Source organism: Schistocerca piceifrons, chromosome 1, assembly GCF_021461385.2.
Source record: "Schistocerca piceifrons isolate TAMUIC-IGC-003096 chromosome 1, iqSchPice1.1, whole genome shotgun sequence".
Lineage (NCBI taxonomy): Eukaryota > Metazoa > Arthropoda > Insecta > Orthoptera > Acrididae > Schistocerca > Schistocerca piceifrons.
In genome coordinates, this window is record NC_060138.1 from 697,700,598 (window position 1) to 697,716,735 (window position 16,138).

Consider the following 16,138-nt stretch of genomic DNA (forward strand, 5'->3'; position numbering starts at 1 on the left):
GTTTGACTCTCACTTGTTGTGCAGGTCGTCTGCTCGATTTCCTCGAGCTGGTTTGAAACACAGTTCGCGTCTTCCCGCTTTCAGGCGTTTTAACTCTTTTTGTACGATCGACATGGCAAACACTTATCATTACGAACACTACCAGTTGTCTCAAACTTGCGAAACAAATTCTTGATTGTTATAACATTTGTTCAACTTGAACATTTACATATAATTTTATTCTTCCTTTTTTAATTACGTAGTTACAAGGCAGATCTTATAGATTTTCCAACGAATTCTTTGTCCCTATTTTTTATTTGTTGACAGATGAGCAAACCGGTAACACCGTTGTGACTTGTTGCGGTTGTCGTCATAAGGAAGTAAAACAATAAAATATGCCTGTGCGGTGGAACTCCTGACAGAGGTAGTCGCTTCGAAGTCTGGACCTGTAAGAAATTTTCACCATCAGAATTTTGTCGACAAACTTTGCGTCAGAATCGTGGAAAAAATTCAAACGTCTCCGAACCCTATAATGGTGACAAGGGTAGATACTGTTAATGACGATTCTTTTGTCGGATGTGGACTGCGGGAGTCTACTTGATGCAACTAGACAGGTGGCGACTTTGTTCCCATACCGAGCTTCATCCTCTCCTTTCTCTCATCATCATACAACACAAACATGACATCACATTATTCGCACACACCCATTGCAATTATCTACACTCAACAGGTATATGTAACACATAGCTTTCACATGTCGCGAATAAACGACTACGTAAAAAAGTAGACCAGTCAAGGTGCCGTCATATTTGAAGCCAATTGAGAACTTAGCCGCCATATTTTGCAACGTCGTCTTGGGCGATATAGTCGTCAGCTAGCTCAGAATCATACAGTTTTGTTCGCCATACAGTAACATTAGCTACTGCCAGTCGGAATTTTTTCTTTGTTTATTGCCCGCCAGACATGTTTCCGGAAATAATTCTCAAATATAGAGAGCATTTTTCGTCTTCAGTGATATCTCAAGCGAGATGTTTGGGATCTGCGAGCTGCCGCATTGTACTGGTGACTTTGATGTAAATAAACGTATTTGTGTAATTACCAATGTATCCTATCCTATAGATACTCGAGAATTTCAGTGTAACTCCCACTTACAGTTATTACATCCTTCATTTAGATAACGTATAGCGGGATTCACTCTAAGCAGTTCTGTCTTACGTATCTACCAAAGAAATGTATTTATATAGGTCGTTGGTATTTATGGAGAAAGCAGACTATAGTAGTTGTAAAATAAATAGTTCAAGATATGACTCGAAGGCTTAATTATCGTTGCTGTTGAGGACAATTCCAGATATGTGGACTAGAGGTTTTTCTTCGAGATTCACATATTTTGTGTGGCTTACAGCAGTTCTAACGGAAGATAGGACTTTCATGTTTCATCTCACGTTGCTTACGATTTTTGTTTCACAGAAAGAAGCATTTACCAGAAGACCTGTTGTTTCCAAATTTGTTGGTTACCGATAATTGTCAGCTTCTTGCTTTTCAAAAGAATTTTGTACAAAAAATAAAGACTAACTTAGAGTTTATATACATGCATAGTTCATATGCCTATTGTAGTTGTTGTTTAACACGTATTTTACTCCGGACAGACGTGTATTGTCGACACACTAAAACAAACTAAATGCAATAGAGAACTGTATATTAATAAAGTCGTCTGCCTGACATTCTAAATGACCATGAAGATCCAGAAAATACGATGTAGAAATTTGGCAAATACAGTTATGTATAAGAAATGTTACATGTGAAAACGTGGTAGTACCTAGCTAAAGTGCGACATTCCTACCGAATCAGTACTAAGATTAATAGAATCGTACGTTGCACATACACTATACATGTTTTACGATCAACCGAAATACTTTTAATTTACATTTCGATGACAGAAACACGTGATTTCCATCATCTGTCCAGTTGAAATATTCGGTGTGCTTGAAATTGTAAAATACGGCAGCCTGTGTTGCTCGCTACTGCCACCAGACCGCTGTAATGCATAGATAGCCTCCATGTTGATTACGTAGTTCTTTGACGCGGATGAAAGATGCCACTGTGCGCGAAGGAAGACAAATGTTTCCTATTAGCTCTGAACCTCCCATCGGGTCTCAGCCGATCATGGTATACGGCTGTATTTGCTTAAAGCAGTACAGTACGAACGCATACTTTTGTGTTAGCAAAAGAGCCAACACCTTGTTACGAGTGGAGGCCGAAATGCACGCGTTTTAGCTCAAGCAGGCTGGCGTGAGGAGGGAAGAACTATACTGACGTGGGGTCTGGAAAATGACAAGGAATGAGAATTCAGAAAGCGGACGTAATTAGTTTGATACTTAACTTTAATCCATTAATGATGAACGCCGCTCTTGACTGTACACGATTCACAATATTATCTGTTCAGAACACATTCTTGAAGATAGTATTTATAGTAACTGAATATGGCGCCTTGCTAGGTCGTAGCTGAAGGCTATGCTAAACTGTCGTCTCTGCAAATGAGAGCGTATGTAGACAGTGAACCATCGCTAGCAAAGCCGGCTGTACAACTGGGGCGAGTGCTAGGGAGTCTCTCTAGACTAGACCCGCCGTGTGGCGGCGCTCGGTCTGCTATCACTGATAGTGGCGACACGCGGGTCCGACGTATACTAACGGCCCGCGGCCGATTTAAAGGCTACCACCTAGCAAGTGTGGTGTTTGGCGGTGACACCACACATACAGTACGAGCGAGATTTTACGTTTAAGCTGTACGCTCGTTCTCTAGCGGGAGACTGAGTGAGTGGTGGTGTGTTGCAGGTTGCGGCGGGTGCGATGTAGGCGGCGGCGAGGCGATGGGATCGAGCGCGAGCCGGCAGCCGGCGGGCCTGGCGGGGCGGCGCGCGCACTCCTCGGGTTCTCTGCCGCGCACCGCGGCCGCCGCCACCGCCGCCGGAGCCGCCTCCGCCGCGGGGCCCGCCCCCGGCGCCAGGGGCCGCAGCTGCGGGGGCGGTGGGGGCGGCCGTAGCGGCAAGCTCTGCAAGGACCGCGCCGCGCTCTGCGGCTCGTTGCCGAACCACCTCGACTGCAACGACGCCAGCAACGGGCTGGACCAGGGCTACGGCTCCGAGCGGTCGCCCGACGACGAGGAGGACGACGACGACGACGAGGAGGAGGAGGAGGAGGAAGAGGAGGAGGACGGCGAGGAGGCCACCTGCCACTGCGCCACCTACCCGTTCCTCAACACCGGTGAGTACGCCTCCACATCACACACTAGTAGTTCTGTCACCGACTTACATTCACATCTGCTTCTGTACTTTTGGTGAGTGGCAGCGGATATTTTGTGTACCACTATCACTTCTTCCTTGTCCTGTTAGTCGCCAATGGTGTGCGGAAAGAACAATTGTTGGTACGCCTCCGTGTGAGCGTGAGTCCGTCTAATCCATTAAATGTATTCGGAGTTGCAATTGTCTACACCCAGGAGCTGTATAATGTATGACAATGAAACGTTGTGCAGCACCGGGACTCGGACCCGTATTTCCCGCTTATCGCTAGCGGTCGCCATACCATTTGGCTACCCGAGCACGACTCGCAGCCAAACCCAAACTTCCATACGTCGTCACTCACTCGTCTACAACCTGTACTCGTAAATCCATTATGTATATTCCTGTACAGGAGAGACATTTTATTCGGAAGTCGCTTGCCCGGTGTGGCCGGATAAATACGATATTGCAGTGCCAAAAAACCAAGGCACTGCAATACCTTCATCTCTCTCTAATACTGTCCTCATATTATGGGTCACTCCAAAATAAATGCACACTATTTTTTTTAAAATCCATCTTTCATTCTACATGTTTGAAAGTTTACAGTGTATAGATACATCCTTTAGGAACAATATTTTCATTTCTCCACATAATTTCCATCCCTCTCAACTGCCTTACGCCATCTTGGAACCAGCGCCTGTATACCCGCACGGTAAAATTCTGGACCAATCTGTTGGAGCCACTGTTTGGCAGCGTGCACAAGGGAGTCATCATCTTCAAACCTTGTTCCAAGAAGAGAGTCTTTCAGTTTCCCAAAGAGATGATAGTCACATAGAGCCAGGTCAGGACTGTAAGGCGGGTGTTTCAGTGTTGTCCATCCGAGTTTTGTGATCGCTTCCATGGGTTTTTGACTGACATAGGCCGTGCATTCTCGTGCAACAGCAAAACATCCTGCTTTTTCCGATCTGGTCGAACACGACTCAGTCGACTTGAAGTTTCTTCAGTGTCATCACATATGCATAAGAATTTATGGTGGTTCCACTTCGGATGATGTGCACAAGCAAGAGCCCTTCGGAATCTAAAAACAGGTAGCCATAACTTTTCCAGCAGAATTTGTGGTTTTGAATTTTTTTTTCTTGGGTGAATTTGCATGATGCCACTCCATTGATTCTCTCTTCGTCTCTGGAGAAAAATGATGGAGCCATGTCTCATCACCTGTCACAGTTCTTCCAAGAAATTCATATCCACCATTCTCGTACTGTTCCAAAAGTTCGCTGCATACCGTTTTTCTTGTTTCTTTGTGGGCCACTGTCAACATCCTGCGAACACACCTGTCACAAACCTTTTTTAACGTCAACACTTTTCAATATTCTGCAAACACTTCCTTCCCCTATCCCAACGTAGCGTGACAATTCGTTCACTGTGATGCGTCTGCAGCAGTCACCAATTCGTTAACTCTCTAACATTGTCTGGAGTGTGTGCAGTACGAGGCCTGCCACTGCGAGGACAATCCTCAATATTGCGGTGTACGCTTTCATCACGTAACCTGCCTGCCCAACGACTGACTGTACTGCGATCGACAGCAGCATCTTCATACACCTTTTTCAACCTCTTGTGGATGTTTCCCACTGTCTTGTTTTCACAGCACAGGAATTCTATTACAGCACGTTGCTTCTGACGAACGTCAAGTGTAGCAGCCATCTTGAAGACATGCTGTGACTGCGCCACTCGCGGGAACAGGTTGAACTAAGTTTGAAAACAAGCGGGAAGGATGTATCTACACACTGTAAAACTTTCACACATGCAGAATGAAAACTGTATTTTTATAAAAATAATGTGTATTTCTTTAGGAGTGACCCTCATATTCGGCCGCCTGGGGTAGCCGCGCAGTCTAGGGCGCCTTGTCACGGTCCGCCCGGCTCCCTCCGTCGGAGGTTCGAATCCTCCCTCAGGCATGGGTGTGTATGTGTTGTCCATAGCGTAAGTTAGTTTAAGTTAAATTAAGCAGTGCGTAAACCTAGGGACCGATGACCTCAGCAGTGTGGTCCCATAAGACCTTACCACAAATTTCCAAATATTGTATTAGCGAGATATACGAGTGCGTACTGAAAAATAATGTTTCGAATTCTTTACGTGAAAACTTACACAGCTTTATAAATACTTAATTAACATTTTACATCTTTATTCTTCTTGCCTACATATTTACTTCTCGACATAGTCACGCTGGCGTCGAACACATTTCTTCCAACGAGACGTCAGTTTTTTGATACCATCACTGTAGAATGTTTGACTTTGTTGCCGGAGTCAGAACCTCAGTTCCGCTTGTTTCACTTCATCACTATCGAAATGAGGTCATGCTTCAGGAGAGAGTGCTCCATGTGTGGACGAACTCTTCGAATCAGTGCTTTCAGTTTTCTGGGGATCTCGCAGTACACCGATACAGTTACGTTACAGACCGCCATCTTCGAAGCGACATAATACCTCAACTGATCTTGAGAACAGAACAAAAAATTCGGAGGCACTGCTTCCAGCACACTCTCGTACATAGGAGGAAGCAATATATTCATCGGTTCTTCTAGGGAAGTACGTTCATGGAATTTCAGCAGTAAACCACATCGTGTCGTAGAACGCCTCTCTTGTAGCATCTGCCATTGTAATTGGGTGAACTTCTCTTTCAAGTATCCGCGATTGGTAAACGAATCTATGACTAAGCACGTTGCTGTAATTCAGTCTTTCCCATTTCGTCTATCGGTTCTATCGGGTAATTATCCCAGAATGACAAACAGTACTCAAATATCGGTCGAAAGAGGCTTTCGTAAGTTACCTCCTTCGTTGATAGACTGCACTTCCAGTGCATTCTTGCAAAGAATCTGCCTGGTATCTGATTTTTCTACGATTAGTTTTATGTCTACGTTCCACGTTAATGGCTCCTGACACGAATTCGCATATGTTTAATGGATGTAGCTCTTTCGAGAGTCTGTCTGACAATTGTGTAATTAATCCATGATGAGTCTTTCGGCCTGTTTACGCGGATACGCCTGCTGACGGTACGGTGACTACGCGACTGAAAACAATACTCGTCTGTAGAGCTGCGGCAGCACCGAAGCGTCGTCATAGAGACGCGTGCAGAATCACGTAATGTGCTTGGTTGCGGCAGAGGCACGAAGAGCCATGCCAGACGCCAAAAAAGTGTCTATGCTTTTCTTTCGCCTTCCGGGGAATGGCTGCGAACTCGCTTGCTGTGTGCTGCTTTGGAGGCGAGACTACGCCACTATTAAATTTATAACTTGCAAAATAAATTTCTGAGAAAGTCCGTCTGAGGCACAGCATCGTATAGAATTGAATCATGGACGGCGGGGAAACTGGAAAAGAAGAAAATCGAAGCATTTGTACTGTGGCGTTACAGAAGAATACAATAAAGTAATTGTATTGGTAAAAATAAAAAAAGATATGGAGAGGTTATCCACTGAATCGATGCGAAACACTGACTAAAACTAGAGATAGGATGATGGGACATACGAAAAGTAGAAGTTGAAAAGCTTGGAAGAGCCAGATCTCACATTTATCAGCAGAAGCAAAAACTAACGTATCTTTCTTTGCACATCCAAAAATTTTATAAGGCATTTTTAGAGTGCAGAGTTACGCTGTTCACCTCATCACTGAAAAAAAAACAACCGGAACATTTTAGAAAATAAATAATTTATCAAGAACCTTCTAAGAACCATACCAGGTAACTGACTGATTCTAATTGCCAATACGAAAGTTTTGTTTCAAGTGCCATTAATACAGAGGTACTACAATTTTTGTGATAATACATGTACGGAAATACAGTGGTAATATTGTAACTAAGAGAACTGCAGTCAACAAAAAACGTTTCTTGTAACTTGTAAATTTATTAGAAGAGAATATTAAAACAAAATTCAAGAAAAAATGGTTCAAATGGCTCTAAGCACTATGGGACTTAACATCTGATGGCCATAGATGTTAAGTCCCATAGTGCTCAGAGCCATTTGAACCATTTTTTTTACAGCTCCAACGATGGCAACGAAAAAAGCCGATATTGTTGAATGGTTGAAACGCCACAACGTGAAAATTCAGGACGATTTATGTAAGGTGGTGGTCTGGAAATTGTAAAGAAAAATAGGTCACAGTTCCAACACTACGTTGCGGACGAGGTAGCTAAAGAACATGACCACAGTGTTCTTAGCCTTCCACCATACCACTCCCACTTTAACGCCATCGAAATAATTTGAGCGCAAATTAAAAATTACGTGACAACAGATAACGTAAGCGTCAAAGACTGTTAGAGGAAGCAGTGGCCACGCGGGACAGCCGCGTGGTCCAAGGCGCTTTCCCCATCGGAGGTTCGAGTCCTCCCTCGTGTGTGTGTGTGTGTGTGTGTGTGTGTGTGTGTTTTGTCCTTAGCTTAAGTTAGTTTAAGTTAGATTAAGTGTGTGTTAAGCCTAGGGGCCGATGAACTCAGCATTTTGGTCTCATAGGAACTTACAAGTTTCCAACGAAGCAGTGGCACAAATAACGCCAGAAGAAGTGCAGAAATGTTGTACGCCACCCAGAAAAGGCTGTTAAAGAGGCGTGGAAAAGTGAAGTGTATGTCGAGAGTAATATAGAAAACATAATTATATTTTGTGCAATTCCAGTAGCTCGTCCACGGATCAGAGCTCAGATAACGACAGCGTCGAGGGAGAAAATGATTCTGAACTAAGTGGCATATACTCTCTGCTTTCAGTTCGTCTCTATTTTTATGTTTGTGTTCCGTATTATTGACTGAATGGTGTGTACTGCAGGTACACAATAAACCTCATCTCATAATTAAGGAATACTCTTCCGCAAAAGTATGACACTCTCCACACACAACACAGTGATTGGTAAGTACTCTAGCATTTTATATTATTTTAATCTCCTTGGTTATTATATTTAGATGAACGATTCAGATCAATTTTAACATCCCTAACGTATCGAATACGTCAACTGAACGTGATTCATTCTGATTATCGTGAAAACAGTGCTCTTCCTGTTGCTTTTGTTGAGAAATACAAATAATAGGAAACCGTGTCATTTTAGACACGGGAGTGTCTGTTAAGCCACAATGATATAACGATCCAGTAAAGCGAAGTCAATATGGAACATTAAAAGGCGGTCTTAGAAGATAGACCACTAAGAAGCGGCACAGCTGTTGCTGCTACAGCCACAATGGCTGCGGACGCACCGGCAGACATACATCTTCACCTTCCACACTCAACTGCGCTTCGCTCTCAGTCACTCTATAATTCTGATCCGGTATAAACGCAACTGTAGAATAAAATAAACTGCCAGGAGAGAAACAAAACATCTTGTATAGCTGTAAAAATCATCCAGTATTTTTTGAGAATTAGTACTGTCTAACACTCGTCTTGGTCGTGCAGCCGGACTGAGGAGGGACATAGTGCCAAGAGATACAACAGTCCTCGTTGCCAAGTCTGACGATAGTCAATGATGTAATTAGTTAAAGTGAAATGTACCCTAGCTGAAAAATTACTCGTCAGCCACACTTGGGAACCAACAAGTTACTTGACGATGGAGCCAGCTGTCGAAACAAGTGGTAATGAAAGGAGTTTGCCGCTGTCATAATCTGCAAAAGAGTGTGTGTCACACCTCACTCTGATATTATTAGGAAATATTCCAGTGGCGCAACAGGGCTATTGAAACCTTCACTGTACCTGAAGTAGATGTCTAGGACGAAACTAAGTAGTAAAAATGGAAGAGGGTGCGTTTACTATCTATTCCCAGAGTGATTGTTTAGATAGCTTGTAGACACTGTAAGGAGTGAGTGAGATGTAGCCGAGAACAGGAATGGACGTAGGGAACACACACACTCTCTCTCTCTCTCTCTCTCTCTCTCTCTCTGTCTCTGTCTCTGTCTCTCTCTCTCTCTCTACCTTTTTTTTAGTCGTCTGAATGGTCTGATGCGACCCGCAACAATTGCCTCTTCTGCATCAGTATCTTCAACGCAGAGTAGCACATACGCCCAACTATTTGTTGAATACATTCTAATTTCTGTTTTCCCCATACCTTTTGCCCTTTTTGTTTCCAGTCCCTCATGTCTTAAACATATCAAGCACGGAAACTGAAAACGTTCCAAGTGCTATTTTTGCACAAAACGAATTTTCAGGGCTATTGTGACCTCGGTAGCTTGTTGCATGATCCAGGTACCAGATCTTGGTGAAAGTGTTTGAGACATGTGTTAGTAAACGGCGCGTGGTATATGTGCGAAGCAGTGCTTCACACTATATTTCAAAATGCCATGCGTCAAGGCTTCCGCCACTTAGTCTGGGACGTTTGAAGAGATATAACAAAAGTTTTTGATAGGTGAGCACAGCTCCGTGAGCTGCGACAAAGATTTTGTGGTTATAGACAAATTAAGGAAGGTAACCAAGGCCCTTGTCTGCAAGATTTACGAAAGATTGTTGAGTCAGCTAAAGCTACATAACCGTTCTATGTAATTTCAATGCATGCACCTGAACATTTTGCGCTTAATGGAGCTGCTGAGACATTGTTGTCAATGTAGGCGTGTAAAATCTCCAAATGCAATATGATGAAAGTGTCTCATGCCCATCCATCTCAAACAGCTATTAAGAATTCCTACTCTGAACCAGAAGAGCGGAAAATAAAATCAATGTATTCGAAAGAATCAAGACCATGGCTGATGAATGCAATGAAGTACTTCAGCTGAAGAATTAGGCACGTTTATCAGTTTCACTATAAAAAGACCTATTGAAATTGCTGCAATCTCTCCCTCAACAAAACAGAGAATTTTTCAGTAAACTTTGCAATTGATCCCAAGAACGGTGTTGTGTACGAAAGAGAGGTCAATACTGGGGGATTGTTTTCTTGAATGCCGGCCGCGGTAGCCGAGCGGTTCTAGGTGCTTCAGTCCAGAACCACGCGGCTGCTATGGTCGCAGGTTCAATCCTGCCTCGGGCATGGATGTGTGTGATGTCCTTAGGTTAGTTAGGTTTAAGTAGTTCTAAGTCTAGGGGACTTAGAACTACTTAAACCTAACTAACCTAAGGACAGCACACAACACCCAGTCATCACGTGGAGCTGTACCTTTAATGACTGAATGATATGGGACCTTATCCATTACAATGACAGACGGCCGATTTAAGTTTTCCAGTTGTTGCCCCTTCAGAAAACTATCGTGGTTCATCTCCTTGTGGTAGTCGTTTGTTTTCCCCGATTTGTAAACGAGGAGACAGGTACGAAACTGGATGCAATTCCAGCATGCAAGTCAATAATTCTTGCGTCCTTTACCACCGGAACGGCAGAACTTCCACAAATGTTATCATTTGTCCAGTCTTTTCTGACAGACAGACCGGCGTTTATCTAGCTTTCATCGAGTCACACAATGTCTTCCAATTACACTGTAACTAGTTTTTAAAAAAAGCAACGCCACGCTACGATGTCGTTCCTCTCCATTATAATTTTCCGTCCATTAATTTGTTATAGCGAAAATCGAGGGCTCTGACAACCCTTAACAAAGACTTTTGCTGCCACTGAATAATTCTGCCTCACGAAGAGTAACGCACAGTTTCTTAATAGTTGGATGGTCTTTGTTCTCTTAATATCCATATATGTGACGACGAACAGAATCTTTTTGAAAAGAGTCAATTTGTTACACTTAATTCTGTCCTCTTCTTCCCATGTGCCCGCAGTTTGGATGAACCGGGCTCTTCCCCTTCTGCACAGTATTTCTCCTTACAAATTTTCTCGACAGTATTGTGTATCTGCAAGGCATCTGCATGTCTCTCGACTAGCTTCGTTAGAGACAGTAGAGTTGCACCATTGTCTCTTCTTTCTCGAAATATTCTCGCACCGAGCATACAGACTCACGTGTCTGACCAAGTATGAGTAGATCGCTGAAATTTCAGTTCAGCAGCCACATTTTTTGTACAGTTCTTCTACAAGCTTTAGACATTCTGTAGCGCAAAATAAACTCGCCGCACACACAGCGCACAATGAAACGAACCACAACTGTTTGCGTTACCGGCCTCGAGAGTCTTCTGCAACTGCCTACAGTAGTCGCTACCTGCTGAGAGATTTGACGACGGTGGACGGAACAGGAGGCGCGGCCGACCGCGTTCTGCGATTGGCTGTTGCTGTGGTAGCAGCCCTATTAGCAGTTACACGTCAATCACTTTGTTATTCTGATCCAACTATATACATCTGCACCTAGATATCACGTGGCAGACTATCATCATACGCAACGTCAGACACTGTCAAGCATGAATCCTTCTTGACAATGAAGACCGGTCGTAACTCGTTTGCTCTGTTCATCCGTCTGGTTTCTACGGAGAGAGGCGCGTCTGTGGTTAAAACGCGGGACTCACATACGGGAGGGGTGGGATTCAAATTCCCGTCATGTCAGATCAGCAGTTCCCTGCTTTTTTTTTCTTCCAAAATGGACTGAAGCTACGCTGGAGAGATGGTGTGGACCAATTCCTCTGCCTTTCTTGTCCTGCCCGAGCTTGTACGAGGGTAATCCCAAAAGTAAGGTCTCCTATTTTTTTATAAATACATATACCTGTTTATTTCTACAGTGGTTTACATCAGTTTACAGCTTGAACATTAGCTATTTTTCGACATAATCGCCATTTCTGTCGATGCATTTTTGTAGACGCTATGTCAGTTTTTGTATGCCCATGTCATACCAGCTCACCGCAATGCTCTTCAGAAAGTTATGAACCTCTTCTTTCACCACGTCGTCGGAGCTGAATCGCTTTCCGGCCAAATGTTCTTTTAACCTAGGGAACAGGTGATAGTCAATGGGCGCCAAGTCAGGACTATTGGGTGGGTGGGTGATTATGTTCCACTGAAACTGTTGCAATAGAGCAACGGTTTGCCGAGCGATGTGTGGGCGATTGTTGTCATGGAGAATGTGTACGCCCTTGCTCAACATTCCTCTTTCCGATTCTGAACTGCTTGTTTAAGTTTTTTCAGAGTCTCACGGTACCTGTCAGCGTTAATTGTGGTCCCAGCGATTCATCACCGACGACGAGGTGGAAGAAGAGGTTCATAACTGTCTGAACAGCATGGCGGCGAGCTGGTATGACATGGGCACACAAAAAATGCCACAGCGTCTACAAAAATGCATCGACAGAAATGGTGATTATGTCTAAAAACAGCTAAATGTTCAAGCAGTAAACTGATGTAAACCATTGTAGAAATTAAGAGGTCTATGTACTTATAAACAAATAGGAGACCCTACTTTTGGGATTATCCTCGTACCTCTCTACTGACCACGTCGTCAACGGGAAGTTAAACCCTAATCTCCGTTCCTTTTCTTTTCTAGTTAGTTAACCTGCTGTTCCTACCCCCTTTTACAACGTCGCCGGAGTTCGTCTTAACACGAAAGTGTTAAAGGGCGCCAAATTGGATAGCAAAAGACGGTGACGCGGAACAGCTTGTTGGATCTTCCTCCTTGACTGTCACACAAGCAGTAAAACACACGCATCTACCTTTTAAATGCACAAACCATACAGCACATATTTCTCTACCTCCAGTGGCAGAGAAAGGTGGTACCATTCCGGTGGCACAGGATACCACGTGAACAGAGGGAAATTAATTAGTGATGCGTCAGGTAAGGCTTCTGGAGACGAAGCAGTGAAGCACTACTGACATAATTCAGCAGAAAAAAACTGTCTGAGTTTTAGGGAACTCTAGAACAAACTGAAGGTGGTGAAATCCGCACGTCAACCATAGCTTACATAATTTTCGTCTCTCATACAGAATGAGGTGCCCTAGCCCGACACTGCCCAGTAATACGTGCATCTGTTCTCCATCGATGTTTTCCCTCAGTTTATTTTCTGTATTTTGGCACCTCTACTGGGGTTTTCCTAGTACAAGAAATACCAGTACAGCCTTAACAAAGAACTTAAAAATATTACTCTGTTCGACTGGTACTTGCTAGGTTACGGTTGCGTGATTCAAAATGTGAGGTGTGGAGATTGGGTGCTGTATCTGACATATGATAATTGTTCACCCTTCAAAATAATGAATTGGGTATTAAATGACTATTAAGTAAAACAAGAATCACAATTAATTCGGTTTATTCCCTTAAAGAAGGCTTTTGATAACCAATAATAACAATAATTACTACACCAAGAAGAAATGCAGATGATAAACGGGTATTCATTAGACAAATATATTGTACTACAACTGACATGTCATTACATTTTCACGCAATTTGCGTGCATAGATCCTGAGAAATCAGTACCCAGAATAACCACCTCTGGCCGTAATAACGGCCTTCATACGCCTGGGCATTGAATCAAACAGAGCTTGGATGGCGTGTACAGGTAAAGCTGCCCATGCAGCTTCAACACGATACCACATTTCATCAACAGTAGTGACTGGCGTATTGTGACGAGCCAGTTGCTCGTCCACCATTGACCAGACGTTTTCAGTTGGTGAGAGATCTGGAGAATGTGCTGGCCAGGGCAGCAGTCGAACATTTTCTGTATCCAGAAAGGCCCGTACAGGACCTGCAACATGCGGTCGTGAATTATCCTGCTGAAATGTAGGGTTTCACAGGGATCGAATGAAGGGTAGAGCCACGGGTCGAAACACATCTAAAATGTAACGTCCACCGTTCAAAGTGCCGTCAATGTGAACAAGAGGTGACCGAGACGTGTAAGCAATGGCACCCCATACCATCACGCCGGGTGATACGCTAGTATGGCGATGACGAATACACGCTTCCAATGTGCGTTCACCGCAATGTCACCAAACACGGATGCGACCATCATGATGCTGTAAACAGAACCTGGATTCATCCGAAAAAAATGACGTTTTGCCATTCGTGCACCCAGGTTCGTCGTTGAGTACACCATCGCAGGCGCTCCTGTCTGTGATGCAGCGTCAAGGGTAACCACAGCCATGGTCTCCGAGCTGATAGTCCACGCTGCTGCAAACGTCGTCGAACAGTTCGTGCAGATGGTTGTTGTCTTGCAAACGTCCCCATCTGTTGACTCAGGGATCGAGACGTGGCCGCACGATCCGTTACATCCGTGCGGATAAGATGCCTGTCATCTCGACTGCTAGTGATACGAAGCCGTTGGGATCCAGCACAGCGTTCCGTATTACCCTCCGGAATCCACCGATTCCATATTCTGCTAACAGTCATTGGATCTCGACCAACACTAGTAGCAATGTCGCGATACGATAAACCGCAATCGCGATAAGCTACATCCGACCTTTTTCAAAGTCGGAAACGTGATGGTACGCATTTCTCCTCCTTAGACGAGACATCACAATAACGTTTCACTAGGCAACGCCCGTCAACTGCTGTTTGTGTATGAGAAATCGGTTGGGAACTTTCCTCATGTCAGCACGTTGCAGGTGTCCCCACCGGCGCCAACCTTGTGTGAATGCTCTGAAAATCTAATCATTTGCATATCACAGCATCTTCTTCCTGTCAGTTAAATTTCGCGTCTGTAGCTAGTCATCTTCGTGGTGTAGCAATTTTAATGGCCAGTAGTGTAATAATAATAATCTCGTATAAACTTGGCACATCTGATCATAGGACCTGGGTGAGATTCTCATAATCGAAATAAATGAAGCAGCTGCGATTGGGAAGCTGTACCGTGATTGTCATGACGTTAATTGAAAGGACAGGTAGACTAGTGAAGGGAATGCGTGAATATGGTGTCGGAGTTAAAGCAGGTTGGTAATTGATTCGGAATGTAAGTCTCGCAAGTGAAACTTGAAGTTATGAAATTTTATAAAATGGCTTTAATGTTGTTACACATCGTCTGATGGTGGCGGCTCGATCTCACCACAGTAAATTGCAGGCGGAGGCTGAAGTGGCTGCAGAATCAGTCATTGGCGGCACACCAACGACCGCCGCCAAGTACTAAGTGCAGGTCAGCCTGAAATCTAAATCCGTCAATACATCTGCTCTGGCGGCATCGCAAGGTTCTTGAAGATCGGGATGAAGTGGTGAAGGTTCTCTATGACGAAGTAATTATGTACCGAGGGTTCGCTAAAAGGAAAACTAGCATTTCTGCGTTTTCGCTCTTTACTCTATCGGATTGGCTGGGCTACGCATCATCCGTGTGCCGACCTTTAAAAATGTTCTTTGCAAAACGTCGTTCCCCTCCCCTGGGCTATTCTTTAGACAGTTAACCAATAATACATGCTCTACCATTTAACACTGAAACATCTCTTTCTCTTTCCATCTCTCTCTGTAGCGAATGAAGTGGGTCCTTGTCAGCACTGTTGAGATTCTCTGTCTAACCCCTAATTTATTCATACTAGCCAGTCCTTGCAGTTCTTACGTTGCATAACCGTTTGGTTTTTGTGAAGTCAACGTTCAGCTGAGTCTCAGCCCTGTAAAACATCCCAAAACTTCGGGCCCAAGTCCATTTTTAAGATAGCATCTGTAGCATCTGCACTGTCCAGAGAAAACACAACTCTCCACGTTGCTCAACAGTGCCTTCTTGGTCTTCGCTGAAGCCAGCGTTCCTTTTCATTTCTCATCTAGATTATAAAAACTGTTGTGGCTGGGAGTCTTGCGCCACAGAAGATCTCAACTGTGTTTACCTACGGTACTTCGGTCACCCAACTGTGCACTACGAAAGACTGCCCGGGGGCCTGCGAGCCATTGATGTGCACCTCGCGGCACTCCCTTCCGAGAACTGCTCCGAGGACAGTTGTACATGTGACTCCACCACGGTGCTGTCGCCTCGTCCCAGTCGCCTTCCAATCTCCTCTCATTTATATAACGAATGTAAATTCGAATAAAAGAGTAGATGAAGAAAAAATTACATTAGTCAGCTACTGACAGTCGCTGGTACTACATGTACCTCTACATCTACATCCATACT

The 16,138-nt window shown here is 44.1% G+C and overlaps 1 protein-coding gene across 1 annotated transcript in view; it reads left to right on the forward strand.

Annotated features, from left to right (window-relative positions):
- Positions 1-2,930: 2,930 nt before the first annotated feature.
- Positions 2,931-16,138, forward strand: part of LOC124768601 (tyrosine-protein phosphatase non-receptor type 13-like) — a gene marked incomplete at its 5' end in the record, with an annotated part of 256,139 nt that continues 242,931 nt past the window's right edge. The window contains one exon of the mRNA XM_047249157.1: positions 2,931-3,240. Within this exon, the coding sequence (XP_047105113.1) occupies positions 2,931-3,240 (310 nt within the window). The remainder of the gene's footprint in view (positions 3,241-16,138) is intronic.